Here is a 16,761-nt window from a genome sequence, read left to right on the forward strand (position 1 = left end):
CTGGGCTTTCTTCAACCGGGGTTGGCTAAGCTGGAGGGAGGGTCCGGGATGGTCTTAGGCACACCCTTGACAATTGGTGCTTAGGGGCCGCTGGGGCACCTCGGTTTAGGTCTAGCCTTGGAAGAGGCACAGCCACATTCTGTTGGCCAAAGCAGCAGCAAAGGCAGGCAAGAGATAAAAGGAGCAATGGGCCCCCACCTCTTGATGAGAGGAGCCCAAATAATTTGAATTGAAATTAATTTTCAGTTTCAGAAATGAAACTTTTCAGTTAGAATAGAAACTGGTGAAATGCTTGGAATAAGAAGCAGCCAGTGTTCACAACTTGGTGATGCTGAGCAAGGCTCCAAAGTTACAATTAAAACGCTACAATAGGGCAGCCCGGGTGGCTCAGCGGTTTAGCGCCGCCTTCAGCCCAAGGCATGATCCTGAAGACTCGGGATCGAGTCCCACCTTGGGCTTCCTGCATGGAGCCTGCTTCTCCCTCCTGCCTCTCTCTGTTTCTCAAATAAGTAAAATCTTAAAAAAAAAAAAAAAAAAAGTTACAATAAAGAGACAATGGCTCATGTATCATTGCTCTTTTGATTGACATCACCTGAGTTCCTTTCTTGTATTATGCAGATGGAATTAATTCTGTATAGGGCTAGCCCCAGTAGGAATTTTCCTAGTTATTAAAAATAGCCACACAAATCTGTTTCCCTTTGTTTATATTCCATCTTCCTAAATTTCATTTCTCTGAAATCTGAGATGGTAGTTTCTTCCCTCTCATTTTCTACTGAGGTTTTTAAAAAATATTTATTTATTCATGAGAGACACACACACAGAGAGGCAGAGACATAAGCAGAGGGAGAAGCAAGTCCCCTGCAGGGAGCCTGATGCAGGACTCAATCCTGGGACCCCTGGATCACGACCTGAGCCAAAGGCACTCAACCACTAAACCATCCAGGCGCCCCTACTGAGGTGGTTTTCAAGAATCCCACTCCTTCCTTCCTGCTCTGAGACTTCTGTCCTCTGGTTATTCAACTCTCTCTTACTTCACCTTCACCACTGACACTCAGATATGAACTCTGCCTCATCCTAACAACCATCCAGTGACCTCACTTTTTCCACCTTTCATACCGACTACTTACTCCCTCTAAAACAGAGCTTCTTTAAGGACTTGCTACACATCCAGTATGTACTTCCTTACTTCCCATTCATAATCCGCCTACTCCAACATTCCATTCCACCAGTTGTGCTTTTTGGTGGGCTGGGGACAAAATGGGTCAAGGTGGTCAATGGAATAAACTTCCTTTTTTTTAAAAATTTATTTATGATAGTCACACACACACAGAGAGAGGCAGAGACACAGGCAGAGGGAGAAGCAGGCTCCATACACCGGGAGCCCGACGTGGGATTCAATCCCAGGTCTCCAGGATCGCGCCCTGGGCTAAAGGCAGGTGCCAAACCGCTGCGCCACCCAGGGTTCCCTAAACTTCCAGTTTTAAGACAGTCCTGGGAGGGCGGCCCCCGTGGTGCAGCGGTTTGGCGCCGCCTGCAGCCTGGGGTGTGATCCTGGAGACCCGGGATCGAGTCCTACATTGGGCTCCCTGCGTGGAGCCTGCATCTCCCTCTGTGTCTCTGCCTCTCTGTGTGTCTATGAATAAGTAAATAAAAATTAAAAAAAAAAGACAGTCCTGGGATATAAGTCCTGGGGACCTAATGTACAGCATGGTATATATACCTAACAATATTGTATTATATATTTAACTTATTTAAATATATTGAATATTTAATTATATATTTAGAAGGTGCTGAGAGTAGATCTTAAAAGTTCTTATCACAGAAAAAATTTGTAACTGTGTGGTGATGGATGTTAACTTGTGTTATTTTGCAATGTATCCATATATAAAATCATTATGTTGGGCAGCCCGGGTGGCTCAACAGTTTAGCACGGCCTTCAGCCCGGGGCATGATCCTGGAGACCCGGGATCGAGTCCCCTGTCGGGCTCCCTGCATGGAGCCTGCTTCTCCCTCTGCCTGTGTCTCTGCCTCTCTCTCTCTCTCATGAATAAATAAATAAAATCTTTAAAAAAAAATTATGTTGTACACCTGAACCTAATACAATGTCATGTCAATTATATTTCCATTAAAAATAGAAATAAAGAATAAATAAAATTCTTTAAATCATTAAAGTATTCAGAGCTGATGAAGAATGAGATCAGCTACTTATTCTCAAATGGTTGTGGGGAGAGGGGAAGGCCTTTGTTCTAGCAACTTTTCTGTAAATTTGAGATTGTTTCAAAATAAAAGGAAAATAGTAATATGTAATGACACTGTAATGAAGACTGCTAGTGCTCCAGCTGGACAAGTCCCCTTTATCTTAGTCCATGCATCCATTCTTTAGCTGCTGTGAGTGTAGGAGCTGTCGTGCCCAGAGACACCTGAGTGAGTCATGCCACCTCTCTGCTCCTCTAGTCTCCCTCTTTGGCTTGTGGTGGCAACTAAGGCCTGACTGGTATGGGGTATAGTAGCTGTACCTCAATGTGAATAATAGGACAACTATGCTGTATGATCCTTCCAGAGCACCCTGTGGATCAGGCCGAAAATTTATCTGAGCTTTCATCCTTAGCTGACTCCTCTTATTTCCTTATCTTGCTTCTTTCACTCGCTTACAAGTTTTTCCTAAAGAGCACCCTGTGGATCAGGCCGAAAATTTATCTGAGCTTTCATCCTTAGCTGACTCCTCTTATTTCCTTATCTTGCTTCTTTCACTCGCTTACAAGTTTTTCCTAAAGAGCACTCTCTCAAAAGTCATGTGCACCTGAATCCCTCTCAGGCAGCTTCTAGGAAGTCCTAATTAAGGCAGTCACACATTAGCTTAATAAAATGAAAGCTTTTATTATTAGCATCCATGACAACACCATTGATGTAAAACCAATGCATGTATAATAGGTTTAGATAACTTATTTTATGGATCTGTTGGATTTAAAATCTCCTAACATCCTTATTTCTGTTGAACTGTATACTTTTTTTAATATGGAGAATTTATTAGAAACAACAGAAAAAAAAAAAAAAGAACAGAACGCTGAAAAGTGCTCACTTTAAGATACCACTCATAGAATTCTCCCAAAACATCTAATTGAGTTGTCCTTATTAAGCTTGTTCCATTGCACCTCTTCCAGGAAGCTCTTTGTGGATTTCCCTTCTGAAGTGTGCTGCTAAAACTATGGCTTAGATTGGATTTGGGGATTACAATTTTCTGTTGCCTTAGCAGCAATGGTTCTCAATGAGGATAATTAATGTTTGCATTTTTTATTGTCTCAATGACTAGAGTGTGCTACCATGTTTGACACCCTGCAGTGCAGGAGGCATCATGCACAATCAAAGATCATCCCAAATTCAGTATCCAACATGACTATCAAAAGTCCCGTTTGACATTCATGAGGATGAAAAACAAGGCTGTAAATATCTGAGCCAAGCCCCTGTTAAAAAGGGCAGTGGGTTGATAAGCTTACTATGACATCTCATATTGCTAAATCCAATGGACCTTTCCATACTTTCAATTAACACTTCCACCTTAACAACTACTGTGGGCAATCTTGACATTACCTTGTATTAGTTTTCTATCATCTTACTAAGAACTCCTCAGTTCCCCTAGCCAGTTCCCCCCATGCTGACCAGCTCCTAAATGTTAAGAGTTCATCAGGACTTAGCTCACACTATACATTCACCTTGAGCAATCTCACTCATTCCCAAGGCTTTAAATACCACTTCTGCATACAACTTCAAAATTTCTATTTTTAGTTCCACACATAAAACTGTCTACTTGCCTTGGAAACTGGGTTAGGTGCCAAAACTGTACTCATGAGCTCAGTTTTTTTCTCCAGGGAACTTCCATGCATAGTCTCTTTAGGAAGAAATCCTTTCTTTTCCTCACTTCTCACTTTCAAACCATCATTCTGTCCTGCTAACCTTCACCTGAACTCTATCCCCTTCTCAAGACCCTGATCATTACCATCATCTTACTTAGACAACTTTGTCACTGCAAAAGCTATAAATGACATGACCTTAGAGAAACCTTCCTAGTTCCAATTAAAAATTAAGTTTATATTTTACATCTCCTGTCCCTCTGAACATTTTACTTTTTCTCCATGGCACATCATAATTTGTATCTTTTTTTTAACATGATCTTACATTCCTTTATTATATATATATATGTAAATGTTTTATGTACAATAATTAGTTCTATCAAATAATCATACCAAGGCCTTCTACTGGTAATCTTCCTCATGATAGATTCAGGTGAGATTAGGTATTTGCGCACTTTGTGGACTAAATACACTTGAGACTTCATGATTGATTTCAGTTTTGAGGCCATGCACACAATTCAAAATATACACAAACTGGATTAAGGCGATAAAGTGGGCTGAAAGAAAGCACAGGACTTGGATCGAATAAACTGTGTATTTTGCTTGCATTGGAGCCACCATGTGACCAGCAAATGCTCTGTGTGTCTCAGAGCTGTTTTACTGTAGTGTGAGGGGCTTCTGAACGCCTACAGTGATCGCTTGGAGGGTGGACAGACACTGCTGGACACTTCATTGAGGGCTCATTTCTTCTCTGCCTCTTCTTTCTTAGGTTCTTGTTTCAGTTTGTAATCAGCAAGGGCAGCCTTGATTGCATCTTTGGCCAGCATAGGGCAGTGCAGTTTCTCACAGAGGGAGGGCAGAGCTCCTTGGTGATGTCGGTGTTCTTGATGGTCAAGGCTTCCTCCACCGTCTTGCCTTTTACCCAGTCAGTGGCTAAGGAGCTGGAGGCAATTGCAGACCCACAGCCAAATGTTTTAAACCTGGCATCCACAATCTTCTCCTTTTCATCCTTGAATCTGCAATTTCATTAGTCACCACATGCTGGAGCCCCCACCAATCCAGTTCCAACATTTTTTGATGTCTTGTCCAGGGACCCCCATGTTTCTAGGATTTTCATAATGATCAACAACCTTCTTGTGATAGAGCCGAGCCGGAGCCGACAGTTCTCGGGCAGGCAGGTGCGGGCTCCGGAGCAGCAAGGCCGACGCTGCTGGCCTCAGACCGCCAGCTCCAGCTGACACCATTTTCCGGGCTTGCGCCTGTGCAGGCCAAGTGCGAGACCCATAATTTGTATCTTATATAATTCTTCTCTACTGTCTGATGTTCTATCTTCCCTGGTAGACAGACAGTAAGCACTATGATGGCAGTGGCTATTTTATTCACCACTGTATCCCCAGCAACAAGCACAGTGCCGGGTTAAGTGAACAAATGAAACATTTGAGGTTTTTTCTCTCACAAAGAATTATGTTCTGTAAATGATAAAAACCATCCTCTTATTGGCTTATGTCCCATTCCACAATTTTATTTAGCTCTAAGCTCAATATTCCCTACAGATATATTTATATTTTTCTTATTTATAAAATATTGCTTCTCCTAAAAGAAGATGCATTTTCCTCTGTTTTTATGAATATTATGCAAACTACTCACAATTGGGCATTAGAGATAACCAATATTAAAGTACAAGAAAATGTTCAAAACATAAATATAATTACAGGTTACCATAGGTCCAGACACAAAATGGTTTTAATTTTATCTCACAATCCTGGGCCAAAATACTGCTGTCTCCAACGGTAAGATTGGCAAACTAATATATATATAAAACAAGAACTTTTTTTAATACTAGGCTGTTTTCTTATATTAAATATTGGTAGCATAAAATGGTAGTATCTAGGGCAGCCCTGGTGGCACAGCGGTTTGGCGCCACCTGCAGCCTGGGGTGTGATCCTGGGGACCCGGGATAGAGTCCCATGTCGGGCTCCCTGCATGGAGCCTGCTTCTCCCTCTGCCTGTGTCTCTGCCTCTCAGTCTCTCTCTGAATAAAATAAATAAATCTTTAAAAAAAAATTAAAAATAAAGTAAAATGGTAGTATCTATAAGATAAACTACTATATTTGGAATTAACTATTTAGTAATCCTGAAATAGATTCAATGTGGGGGGAAAACAGTTTTAAAAGGAGGATTTAAAATATGAAATGCTTTTCCAGGTATGTAATTTACTGGCCTTTTGCAGAGTTTACCTGAAGTGATCTTTTACAGAACAGAAATGCAAAAATGCTGGAAGAAAAAGTACCCTAAAGCAAAATCCCAAATTGGAAATATTACAAAATCAGTACATCACACATAGTGTGAAATACAGATGTCAAATTGTTTGGGCACTGTTTTTTGATCACTTGTTAAAGAAATACATAATTAAAATATTTTGGTACCATTTAAATACTGTTCTTCAAAAATTCTAATTTTTGTGACAAGGATAGAATACCAGAGAATTTTGCTTTGAATTTTGGAAAGCTTTTCCCCCAAAACAACATTTTTGAGTATGTATTTAAAAAGTCCAGTCTAAGGTGATTCATAAATAGTGAAAAATATGCAATTGTCTTTCTTCATGTTGTTATGTTTTCCTAATAAGGTTAAGTTCTCATTCAACATGTTCTCTTAGTCAAAAGCAAATTCTCATTTCTTTGGCAGTAGGTACAAATATTTCATTCCACATCTGTCATTTCTATTCCATCACTTTCTTTAACATATACCACAGAACCCAAGGTTTTCTCTGAAAGACATCCTGAAATCTCTTTGTTTCTTGTAAAATTTTCTTGGTTTGTGTCTTCTAATCTTATTTTCTTGGTGTTTTGAAATAACACTGGTTCCAACTTGCTTTTCTCAGTTCGTCGCATCAAATGATCATCCACTTTTGAATCCATACACATAGCAGATACCTGAGTAGCAGGTTTACCAAGGGAAAATCCCATTGGGATGGTTGAATAAATATAGTTTGCAGGTACCTTTATAAGTAGCAGAAATGTTTCTTCAACTTGATTGCTTGGAAAAGAAATGATAACAAGTGAATACAGTGGGAATTTCAACTAACCTCATGGCAGTGCTTGTTTTCATGAAATATCATGGTGGTGATGCCAAAAACGAAAGTAAAATTGCCTTCCACCTCTCAATGTTTACATTTCCTTTGTGGAAGGGTGTGCAGGTTCTGCAGATTCTCTGAAAGTCGTTTTAAAAAGGAATTTACCAGATTTTATGCTTTATGACCGTTCAGAAAATAACAGAACTTCTCTAATCTGTTATATCATTTTTGCTATCAAAATCTTTTAACAAATTAATAGATTAAAGAAATAATTATTAAAGGCCAAACACTCTGCTGGGTGTTTGCCAAAAATAAAAGATGCCCAAACAATTGTAAACATTTGCCCACCTACTAACACACCATCAAAATATACAAAGCAGATAGGGAATTGAAGAGAGAAATAGGCAGTTAGTTCTATAATGATAGTTGGAGACTTCAATACTCCACTCTCAATAGTGGATAGAACTAGATAGAAGATAAGGAAAGAGAGGACTTAACAGATTAAACCAAACAGATTTAACAAACATTTGTAAGAACACTCAACAATAGCATACACATTCTCCTGCGCACTTGGGATATTTTCCAGGACAGACTATATGTTAGGACACAAATTAAGTCTCAATTTCTTTTACAGATTTTTTTTTTGAGACACACATCCGTGCACACACACACAGAATGTGCAAGGGGAGGGGCAGGAGGAGAGGGAGAGAGAGAGTCCTCAAGCAGACTCCCCACTGAGTGTGGAGCCCTCTGTGGGGCTTGATCCCAGGACCCTGAGATCATGTCCTAATCTGAAATCAAGAGCCAGCTGCTTAATCAACTGAGCCACCCAGGCACCCCAAGTCTCAACTGATTTTAAAAGATAGATATTGGGATCCCTGGGTGGCGCAGCGGTTTGGCGCCTGCCTTTGACCCAGGGCGCGATCCTGGAGACCCGGGATCGAATCCCACGTCGGGCTCCCGGTGCATGGAGCCTGCTTCTCCCTCTGCCTGTGTCTCTGCCTCTCTCTCTCTCTCTCTCTCTGTATGACTATCATAAATAAAAAAAAAAAAATTTAAAAAAAAAGATAAAATAAAAGATAGATATCATACAAGGTATCCTCTCTGACTGCAACAGATTGAAGGTAGAAATCACTAACAGAAGTAAAACATGAAAATTTACACATCTGTGGAAATTAACACACTCTTTAACAACCACTGGACCAGAAGAAATCACAAGGGGAATTAGAAAATACTTAGGGATGAATTTGAACAAAATTACAACTTATCAAAACTTATGGGATGCAGCTAAATCGATGCTAAAGGGGGTAATTCATAGCTTATAAACACATTAAAAAAAACAAGACATCTTAAATCATCAACCTAACTTTGTAACTTAAGGAACTAGAAAAAGAATAAAAAACTGTACTCATAGCAAAAGGAAGGGAATAATAAAGATTAGAGCAGATGAATAAAAAACAGGAAAACAACAAAACACAATGAAACCAAAGGTGGTTCTTTAAAAGATCAACAAAATTGGCAAAACTTTAACTAGATGGACTAGGGAAAAAAGAGAGAAGATTAAAATTATTAAAATTAGAAATGAAAAGTGGGGCATTACTACTGATTCTACAGAAATAAAAAGAATTATAAGAGAGTGTTCTGAAAAGTTGTATGCCAACAAATTGAATATTCTAGCTGAAATGGACAAATTCCTAGAAACAAAACCTACCAAGACTGTCATGAAGAAACAGAAAATCTGAAAAGACCTACGACTATTAAGGAGATTGAATCGGTAATCAAAAAACTCTTGGCAAAGAAAAGCCCAGGACCAGATGGCATCACTGGCGAATTCTACCAGACATTTAAAGAATTAATACCAAGATTTTTCAAACTTTTCCAAACATTGAAGAGGAGGGAATACTTTCTAACTCATTCTGTGTTACCCTGATATAAAAGCCAGGCAAGGCACTACACAAAAACAAACCTAGAGACCAACATTTCTAGTGTGCATTAATACAAAAAGTCTCAACAAAATACTAACAAACCCTGACCAAGTGGGTTTATTCCTACAATGCAAGAAAGGCTCAATATATGAAAATTGATCAACATATCACATTACAGAATGAAGGAAAAGAATCACACAATCATTTCAATTGCAGAAAAATATTTGATAAAAATTCAACAAACTTTCATGATAAAACCAACAAACCAGAAAAAGGAAAATACCTCAACATAATACATGCCATAATATGAAAAACCTACAGCAAATAGCATACTCAATAGTGAAAGTTTTCCCTTTAAAATCAGGAATAAGGCAAGAATGCCCACTTTCACCACTTCTATATAATATAGTACTAGAAGTTCTAGCCAGAGCAAAACAAAATAAAAGGTACACAAATTGGAAAAGAAGAAGTAAAATTACTTCTATTCACAGATGATATGATTTTATATGATAGAAAACTCTGAAGACTCCACAAAAAAACTGTTGGAGCTAATAAATGAATTTGGCAAAGTTGTAGGATGCAGTCAGCACACAAAAGTCAGCTGCATTTCTAGCCAAGAATGCTTTATCCAGCAAGGCTGTCATTCAGAATAGAGGATAAAGAATTTCCAAGACAAAAACAAAACAAACAACTAAGGGAATTTGTGAACACTAAACCAGCTCTGCAAGAAATATTAAAGAGGACCCTTTGAGCAGAGAGAGAGACCAAAAGTAACAAAGACCAAAAGGAACAGAGGCAATCGGCAGGAATAGAAACTTTACAGGTAACACCATGACACTAAATTCATATCTTTCAATAATCACTCTGAATACTAATGAACTGCTCCAATCAAAAGACATAAACATCAGAATGAGTAAAAGAACAAGACCCATTGACATGCTGCCCCCAGAAGATTCATTTTAGACCCAAAGACACCTCCAGTTGGAAAGTGAGGGGATAGAGAACCATTTATCACGCTACTGAACATCAAAAGAAAGCTGGAGTGGCCATCAGACAAACTAGATTTTAAACCAAAGACTGTAATAAGACATGAAGAGGGACACAAAGAGATCTAACAATTGTAAATATGTAGGCCACAAACTAGGGAGCAACCAAATGTATAAATCAGTCACAAAATTAAACACATTGATAATAATACATAGTAGCAGGGGACTTTTACACCCCACTTAACAGCAAGGGACAGATCATCTGAGGACATCAATAAGGAACAAAGGCTTTTAATGACACTGGACCAGATGGACTTAACAGATATACCCAGAACATTTCATCCTAAAGCAGCAGAATACATACTCATTTTGAGTGCACACGGAACTTTCTCCAGAACAAATCATATACTGGGTCACAAATCAGGACTCCAACAGTACAAAAAGACTGAGATCATACCACGCATATTTTCAGACCACAAATGCTCAATATCACTCAGTTATCAGGGAAATACACATCAAAACCATAATGAGATATCACCTCACACCAGTCAGAATGCTAAAACGAACAATTCAGGAAACAATATATGTTGGTGAGAATGTGGAGAAAGGGGAACCCTTGTGCACTGTTGGTAGGAATGCAAACTGGAGCAGCCAATCTGGGAACAGTGTGGAGTTTCCTCAAAAAGTTTAAAATAGAACTACCCTACAACCCAGCACTTGCATTACTAGGTTTTATCCGAAGGATAAAAAAATAGTAATTGTTAAATTTCTGTATGTTTAAAACTGTGTCAAAATACAAAGTTGAAAAAAGTTAAAAATAATATACAATTAACCCTTGAACAACACAGGTTTGAACTGCATGCAAATTTTTTTTCAATAAATATGGCATAGTAATGTAAATGTATTTCTTATGATTTTCTTAATAACCTTTTCTCTAGCTTACTTATAAGAATACAGGAGAGAATATATATATATATATAACAAACAAAATATGAGTTTTTTTGTATTATTGGTAAGGCTTCCAGTCAGCAGTAGGCTATTAGTAATTCAGTTTTTGGGGAATTGATAGATATATGCAGATTTTTGACTGCATGGGCAGGGAGTTGGTGCCCCTAGCCTCTGCACTGTTGAAGGTTCAACAATAGTAACAAAACTCTGCAAAGCAAAGTACTGAATTTGTAATCAATAGTGGTAAAATAATGGTAACGTATAGAGTTCTCAACTAGCAAGTTAAATTTCAGTTTAATAGACGAGCTGAAGAGGAACCAGATACAATAGGGTAGATTTGGCCCTTTGAGTCTCACCTTGTCTGGAATATTGAGGACATGAAGGGAGAACAAGTGTATTTAGAGCCTTTTGGGCCTAGCATTTGGGTTGCCATTCAAGAAGAAATCTTGAATGCATAAGGAAGAATAAAGTTCCATTACAAATTAATTAAATATGGACATACACAACAGACAGACTTGCCTTACCATGAAGATATACTACAAAGTCAAAGTAAAAACAAAAAACAATAAACAGTAGTTTAGCACAGGTGCAGGAATAAATAAAGGACCAAGAGAACATGACAGAGTTCTAATATGGACCTAGTTATGTGCCAGAAGTTTACATATGGTAAAAGCACCATACAACAAAAGGGATAGAACAGATGAACTTAAGTAGGATAGTACTGTGAATGCTGGCTCATGATGTGGATGAAAATAAAGCAGGATCCCTATCTTACACACAAAAGTGGGCTCCAAATGCAGTAAAGACCCAAATGTGAGTCACAGAACTATAAATGCAATTTTTAAAATGTAGGACAATATATTTGTCAACTTGGGTGGAAAAAGATTTCTTGAAGAAAACATATGGACCAGAGTACCCACAATTAAGAAATTTACTGAAAAAAGAAAATATAAACAAAGTTAAAATGATGGAGAATGGAGGATGTGCGATACAAAGCGGACAAGGGATTTACAACTAGAATATAAAAATAACTACAAATCAACAAGAAAAAAGGAAATCCAATAGAAAAATGGCAAAGGATATAAAGATATAATTCACAGATTGGAGAATCTCAGATAGTGAGTACATAAAGAGATGTTCAAACTTACTAAGAATCACAGAAATGCAAGATTACTACCATCAGAATGGTACACTAGAAAGGTGGAAACATGGAAAATGAAGGAGAATACAGGGTGATGGGAAATCTTGTGCATTGCTGGTGGAATAATTCTTAGCTCCTATTTCATATTCCATATCCCATCCTCCAATGAATTCTGTTTCTGTTTCTATTCTTGCCCAACCCTTCCCATTGCATGTTCTTCAAACTGTATCTGGCATGAGCCTTTTAAACATAAGTCAGATCTCATCAATCCTCTGCTCACCACTCTGCTCTAGGTACTTTCCATGTCAGAGTGAAAGTCAAATTCTCTACATATTGAGTCTCCAATGGTAGGCAGAATAAGGGTATCCAAAGATGTCCACATCGTAATTCCCAGAACCTGTGAATATGTTACATGGCAGGGGAAATCAAGGATGCAGATGAGTAATGGTTGCCAGTCAACTGATTTTGAGGTAGGAAGATTATCCTGGACTCATCACTGATTATCAGTGTAATCACAAAGGTCTTCATAAGTGAAAGAGAGAATGATGCAGTGTGGGAAGGACCTGACTGGCCATTGCTGGCTCTGAATATAGGACACCATGAGCCAAACAGGCATCCTGCAGAAGCTGGAAAGACAAGAAAATGGGTTCTTCCTGAGAGCCTTCAGAAGGAATACACCCCAGCTGACATCCTGATTTTACTCCAGTGAGATCCATCTTGGACTTTTAACCTCTTAGAACTATAAGATATTAAATTTATGTTGCATAAAGCCACCAAGTTTCTGGTAAATTGTTACAGCAGCAATAGGAGACTAATACAACAGCTAACATTGTGTCATCTAAGCTCCTATATCTCTCACTCATTCTACCCCATGACCTCATTGCTGTTCCTAAGCATATGCTATGCCAACCCCTTTTCTGCTTTAGGGCTCGTGCATTTACAGTTCCCTCAGCCTGAAGCAATTTTTAAATTACAAGTCACTATTAAAAAACAGACAAAACACATGGTTTTTAGGTAATGGGCAAAAGGCAGTGAAGGAGAATGGAAATAAACAAGGTGAGCCCTATAAGCGCTGCCTGGAAATTTCAGGCTGCCATATGAGGATGGGGAACTCAAAGTATGTTTGGTTATTTCAGTGAGTGGAGAAGACAGGCGTTCAGAGCCTGCAGAAGCCAAGTCACTAGAACTTGTAGAGAGAGGTTCAGTGAGGGAAAGAGCTCCAGAGATCTGCAGAGGATTCCCCACAATTCTTTGGCTGAATACTAATCAGAAAACACATGCTTAAGGAAAACTACTGAGGCCTGGGAAAGAACCCACCAAAGAGGGAAAGGCCAAATAGTTTGTAGAGCTTCCACAGAGCCAAGAATAGAGTTCCCACAGCCCGAGTATAAAGAACTCCAACACAGGACACTGAACAGAGTCTCCAGAAAGGTACTGGCCTCAGAAAAAGGCCAGATTAGCCCTAAAGAGTATTTTGGACCTAATAAAGCTTAGAAGCAAGGTTCTAAAGCAGCACTGTCCAACAGAACTTTCCTCAATGATAAAAATATTCTCTATTGTCCACTGTATTAGCCACTAGCCATATGTGGCTTAAGATTTTGAAATGTACATAGCGCACATGAACTAAATTTTGTTTTATCTAATTTTATTAATATAAATTTAAAAATGCCACATGTAGTTAATGGTTATTACTTTTGAAAGGGCAGCTCTAAAGGATACAACTGTTTCCAAGTAACATTACTATACCTCAAAACAAAGCCTAAATATATTTAAAGAAAACAAAAACCTCCAGCACCCAACAATATAAAATCTGCAATGTCTGGCAGCCAATAAAATTAACCAGGCATGAAAACAAGAAGAAAAATATGACCCAAAAGCAGAAGGAAAAGAAAATTAGTTAACAGAAACAAACCCAGAAATGACACAGGTGATATAATTAGCAAACAAGGACTTTAATAGCTATTTTAAATATCTTACAGATTTTCAAGAAGGTAGAGCAAAGCATGAGCATGATAAGATTAGAAATGGAAGATATTAAAGAGATTTAAACTTCCAGAGATGAAAAAACAATCCTGACATTAAAAAAAAAAAAATACTGGGGATGGGATTAGCGCCGCCAAAGGAAAGAAGAGTGAATTTGAAGATGTATCAAAAGATATATTAAAATGAACAGAGTACCAATTAGCTGTAGAACAACATCAAGCAACTTAACATATGTTCAATTGGGGCCCCAATTTTTTTCTTAGGGAACAAAGGAGGTATAGGAAAAAAGAAGATGAAATAGGGACTTTCGGGCAGCCTGGGTGGCTCAGCGGTTTAGCGCCGCCTTCAGCCCAGGGCCTGATCCTGGAGACCCGGGATCAAGTCCCACTTCGGGCTCCCTGCTTCTCCCTCTGCCTGTGTCTCTGCCTCTCTCTATGTGTCTCTCATGAATAAATCAATAAGATCTTAAAAAAAAAAAAAATAGGGGCTTTCATAGTGAAGCTTGTAAAATGAAGGGGAACTAAGGGAATAGAAAACACACACCTTAGAATTACACAGCAGTGTCTGTCACAGGGAAGAGAGTACAGGTACTATAAAAGGATTAGTTGGGGCAGGAGGGAGCACTTACCACTCTTTGGATTTCCACAGAGGGAAGAAAATGTTCAATTTCTTGGGTTGGGGGATGAAGTCAACAGTCCTTGATAGGGAAAGAAAGGAAAATCTTCATGCCCTGGTTTGACCTTAAAATGTCCTTTTCCTTACAGGGTTTGCAAATAGTCTTCAGTAACATCTAGAGGTGCACATAAATGCTTAAGCTTTTCTTATTTTTTCCCTAGGGGAAGTAATTTCCTACTTTCCATATTAGTAATCTCCTTCTTTCTCCCAAATCTTTAACTCTGAGAGTTTTGAGGTTCATACATCTTTTATTCACAATCTTAGTATCTGGAGATGAAATGAGATTACATAATGTTCTTCCTAAAATAATTTTTTAGGGTGGTCTTTGAGAGTTCATGCTTCATTTTTTTTTAATTAAAAAAATTAAAAAAAAATATTTTATTTATTTGAGAGAGCAAGAGAGGATGGGGTGGGGGAGGGCAGAAGGAGAGGGAGAAGCAGGCTCCTCCTGAGCAGGATCCCAGGACCCTGAGATCATGACCTAAGCCAAAGGCAAATGCTTAACCAACTGAGCCACCCAGGTGCCCCTAATTTTAAAACTTTTAAAAAATTTAAATTAAAAACGATTTTTAAAAGTAAGCTCTGTACACAACATGGGGCTTAAACTCACGACCCCAAAAGCAAGTCACACGCTCTACTAGCCAGGCACTCCAGTTCATGTTTCTTTGTAACTTATTTTCATCAGGCATAATTATATTTCAGAGGAAATATAGTTATGGCACCTCTGACTTCAGAGGAAATATAATTACGGCACCTCTGACTTCCTTGTTTAAAAGAACACAGACACTCAGATTAATTATTTAGTGACTAGCTATACTTAGCTGAAAGTATATGATAGCTGAAAATAAATGCTACAAACTAGAAGATGTAACGACATAAATAATGAAGAAATCGGAGATGGGGAAAAATAACGGCACTCATAATTAAACGAACTTTTACGAAGAAGTTTGTTCTAACATGTATTTATGACTGCCAATAACATACTGTGGAGGGAGAGAGAAATGAGTACTCACCTGGCAAAAACAGGAATTGCTAATCTCTTCAAATGTGAAATTACTTTTGAAATACAGAGGTGCAAACTTTATCAAGATCATCAGAGAACAGCCATAAAAATCTAGTTAACTATTTCACCTGTAGGGAAAGATACGGCGATAAAGCCATTAGAATTTAGAAGCCTTTGGGTTAGGACAGATTAATATTAAGAAATGTTAAAAATAGGATTTCTTTTCAAGCCGGGCTCCAAAAATTTGGCAGAGGAATGCAATCCTCATTCTTTTTCACGAAACAGCCCATTCCTCTACTTTTAGGTAAGGTGATGGATTTTAACATAGTTGGATGGCCGATAATGTTACACTTGGTTAAATTAAAAGAGTGTTCCAAAACTGAAGGCTCCTGCTCGGGAGAAGACAAATGCAGATGGTGTTAAACAGGCAAACGATCAATACAATATTAAATATCAAGTGAGATAGTATATCCTTTCCCCTTTTGTTAACCATCACCAGTTTTTCTGGAAAGAGGTCTTTGGGGAACTGGCACGTGGAGAAGAACACCGGTCAGGGATTTGCGCCTTTTCGCTACGAGTTGTGCCACCTCCCGATTCAGCCATGGCTGACTGGTGCAGGGCTGACCGGGTCGTGGGTCTGCTGGCTCCCCCGGCTGCAGGCGCTTACCCGGACAGAACTGCTCTCTCCGAAGAGGTTGCAGCAGCAGGACCCGACCTAGGAGACTCCCCGAAAATCGGCTCCTGGTTACGGCAGGAGAGCTCAGCAACCTTCCAGCGCCTAAAAGGGAGTAACGACTTCACTGAATGTGGGTCCAGAACGACACCGTATCCCGAGGGGAAAAAAATGCCACAAAACTGCAACAGCAAAGCAACAGGTGTTCCAAGAGCGGAGGGCAGAAGGCAGGCGGAGATACAGCCCTGCGCATGCGCGGTCCATCCAGGTGCGGCAGCCACAGGCAGGGAGTAGGAATTAAGCTGTGGAGAAGCGGACAGCGGCTGGTTACTAGGAGACGGGACGCTCGGGTGGGACGTCTAGGCCCTGCGTGGTCGTACGCCTGCGCGGCGCGGATGGACCAGGAAGAGGCGTCTGCTCCGCGCCCTGTACGGTGGGGCAGGTGGACATACGCGTCGCTACGTGCGTGGCTGCGCACGCACGGCTGTAGTCCCCGCGAGAGAGAG

General features: G+C 39.4%; 1 protein-coding gene and 1 pseudogene across 2 annotated transcripts; both read right to left on the reverse strand.

Moving 5' to 3' along the window:
• Window positions 1-4,424: 4,424 nt before the first annotated feature.
• LOC121490811 lies at window positions 4,425-5,092 on the reverse strand (annotated as a pseudogene).
• C5H2orf15 (chromosome 5 C2orf15 homolog) lies at window positions 4,425-16,575 on the reverse strand. Of its 2 annotated transcripts, XM_041754863.1 has the most exons (4): window positions 16,250-16,575; window positions 15,593-15,710; window positions 14,533-14,601; window positions 4,425-6,884 (listed from the first exon to the last, which is right to left on the reverse strand). In XM_041754863.1, exon 4 carries the CDS (start codon window positions 6,812-6,814, stop codon window positions 6,548-6,550), a length of 267 nt encoding a protein of 88 aa, XP_041610797.1. In that variant the 5' UTR covers window positions 6,815-6,884; window positions 14,533-14,601; window positions 15,593-15,710; window positions 16,250-16,575; the 3' UTR covers window positions 4,425-6,547. The 2 variants fall into 2 exon arrangements, with proteins under 2 accessions (XP_041610797.1, XP_041610798.1); XM_041754864.1 differs by lacking the exon at window positions 14,533-14,601.
• Window positions 16,576-16,761: the final 186 nt, after the last annotated feature.

The sequence above is a fragment of the Vulpes lagopus genome, chromosome 5 (assembly GCF_018345385.1).
Source record: "Vulpes lagopus strain Blue_001 chromosome 5, ASM1834538v1, whole genome shotgun sequence".
Classification (NCBI taxonomy): Eukaryota; Metazoa; Chordata; class Mammalia; order Carnivora; family Canidae; genus Vulpes; species Vulpes lagopus.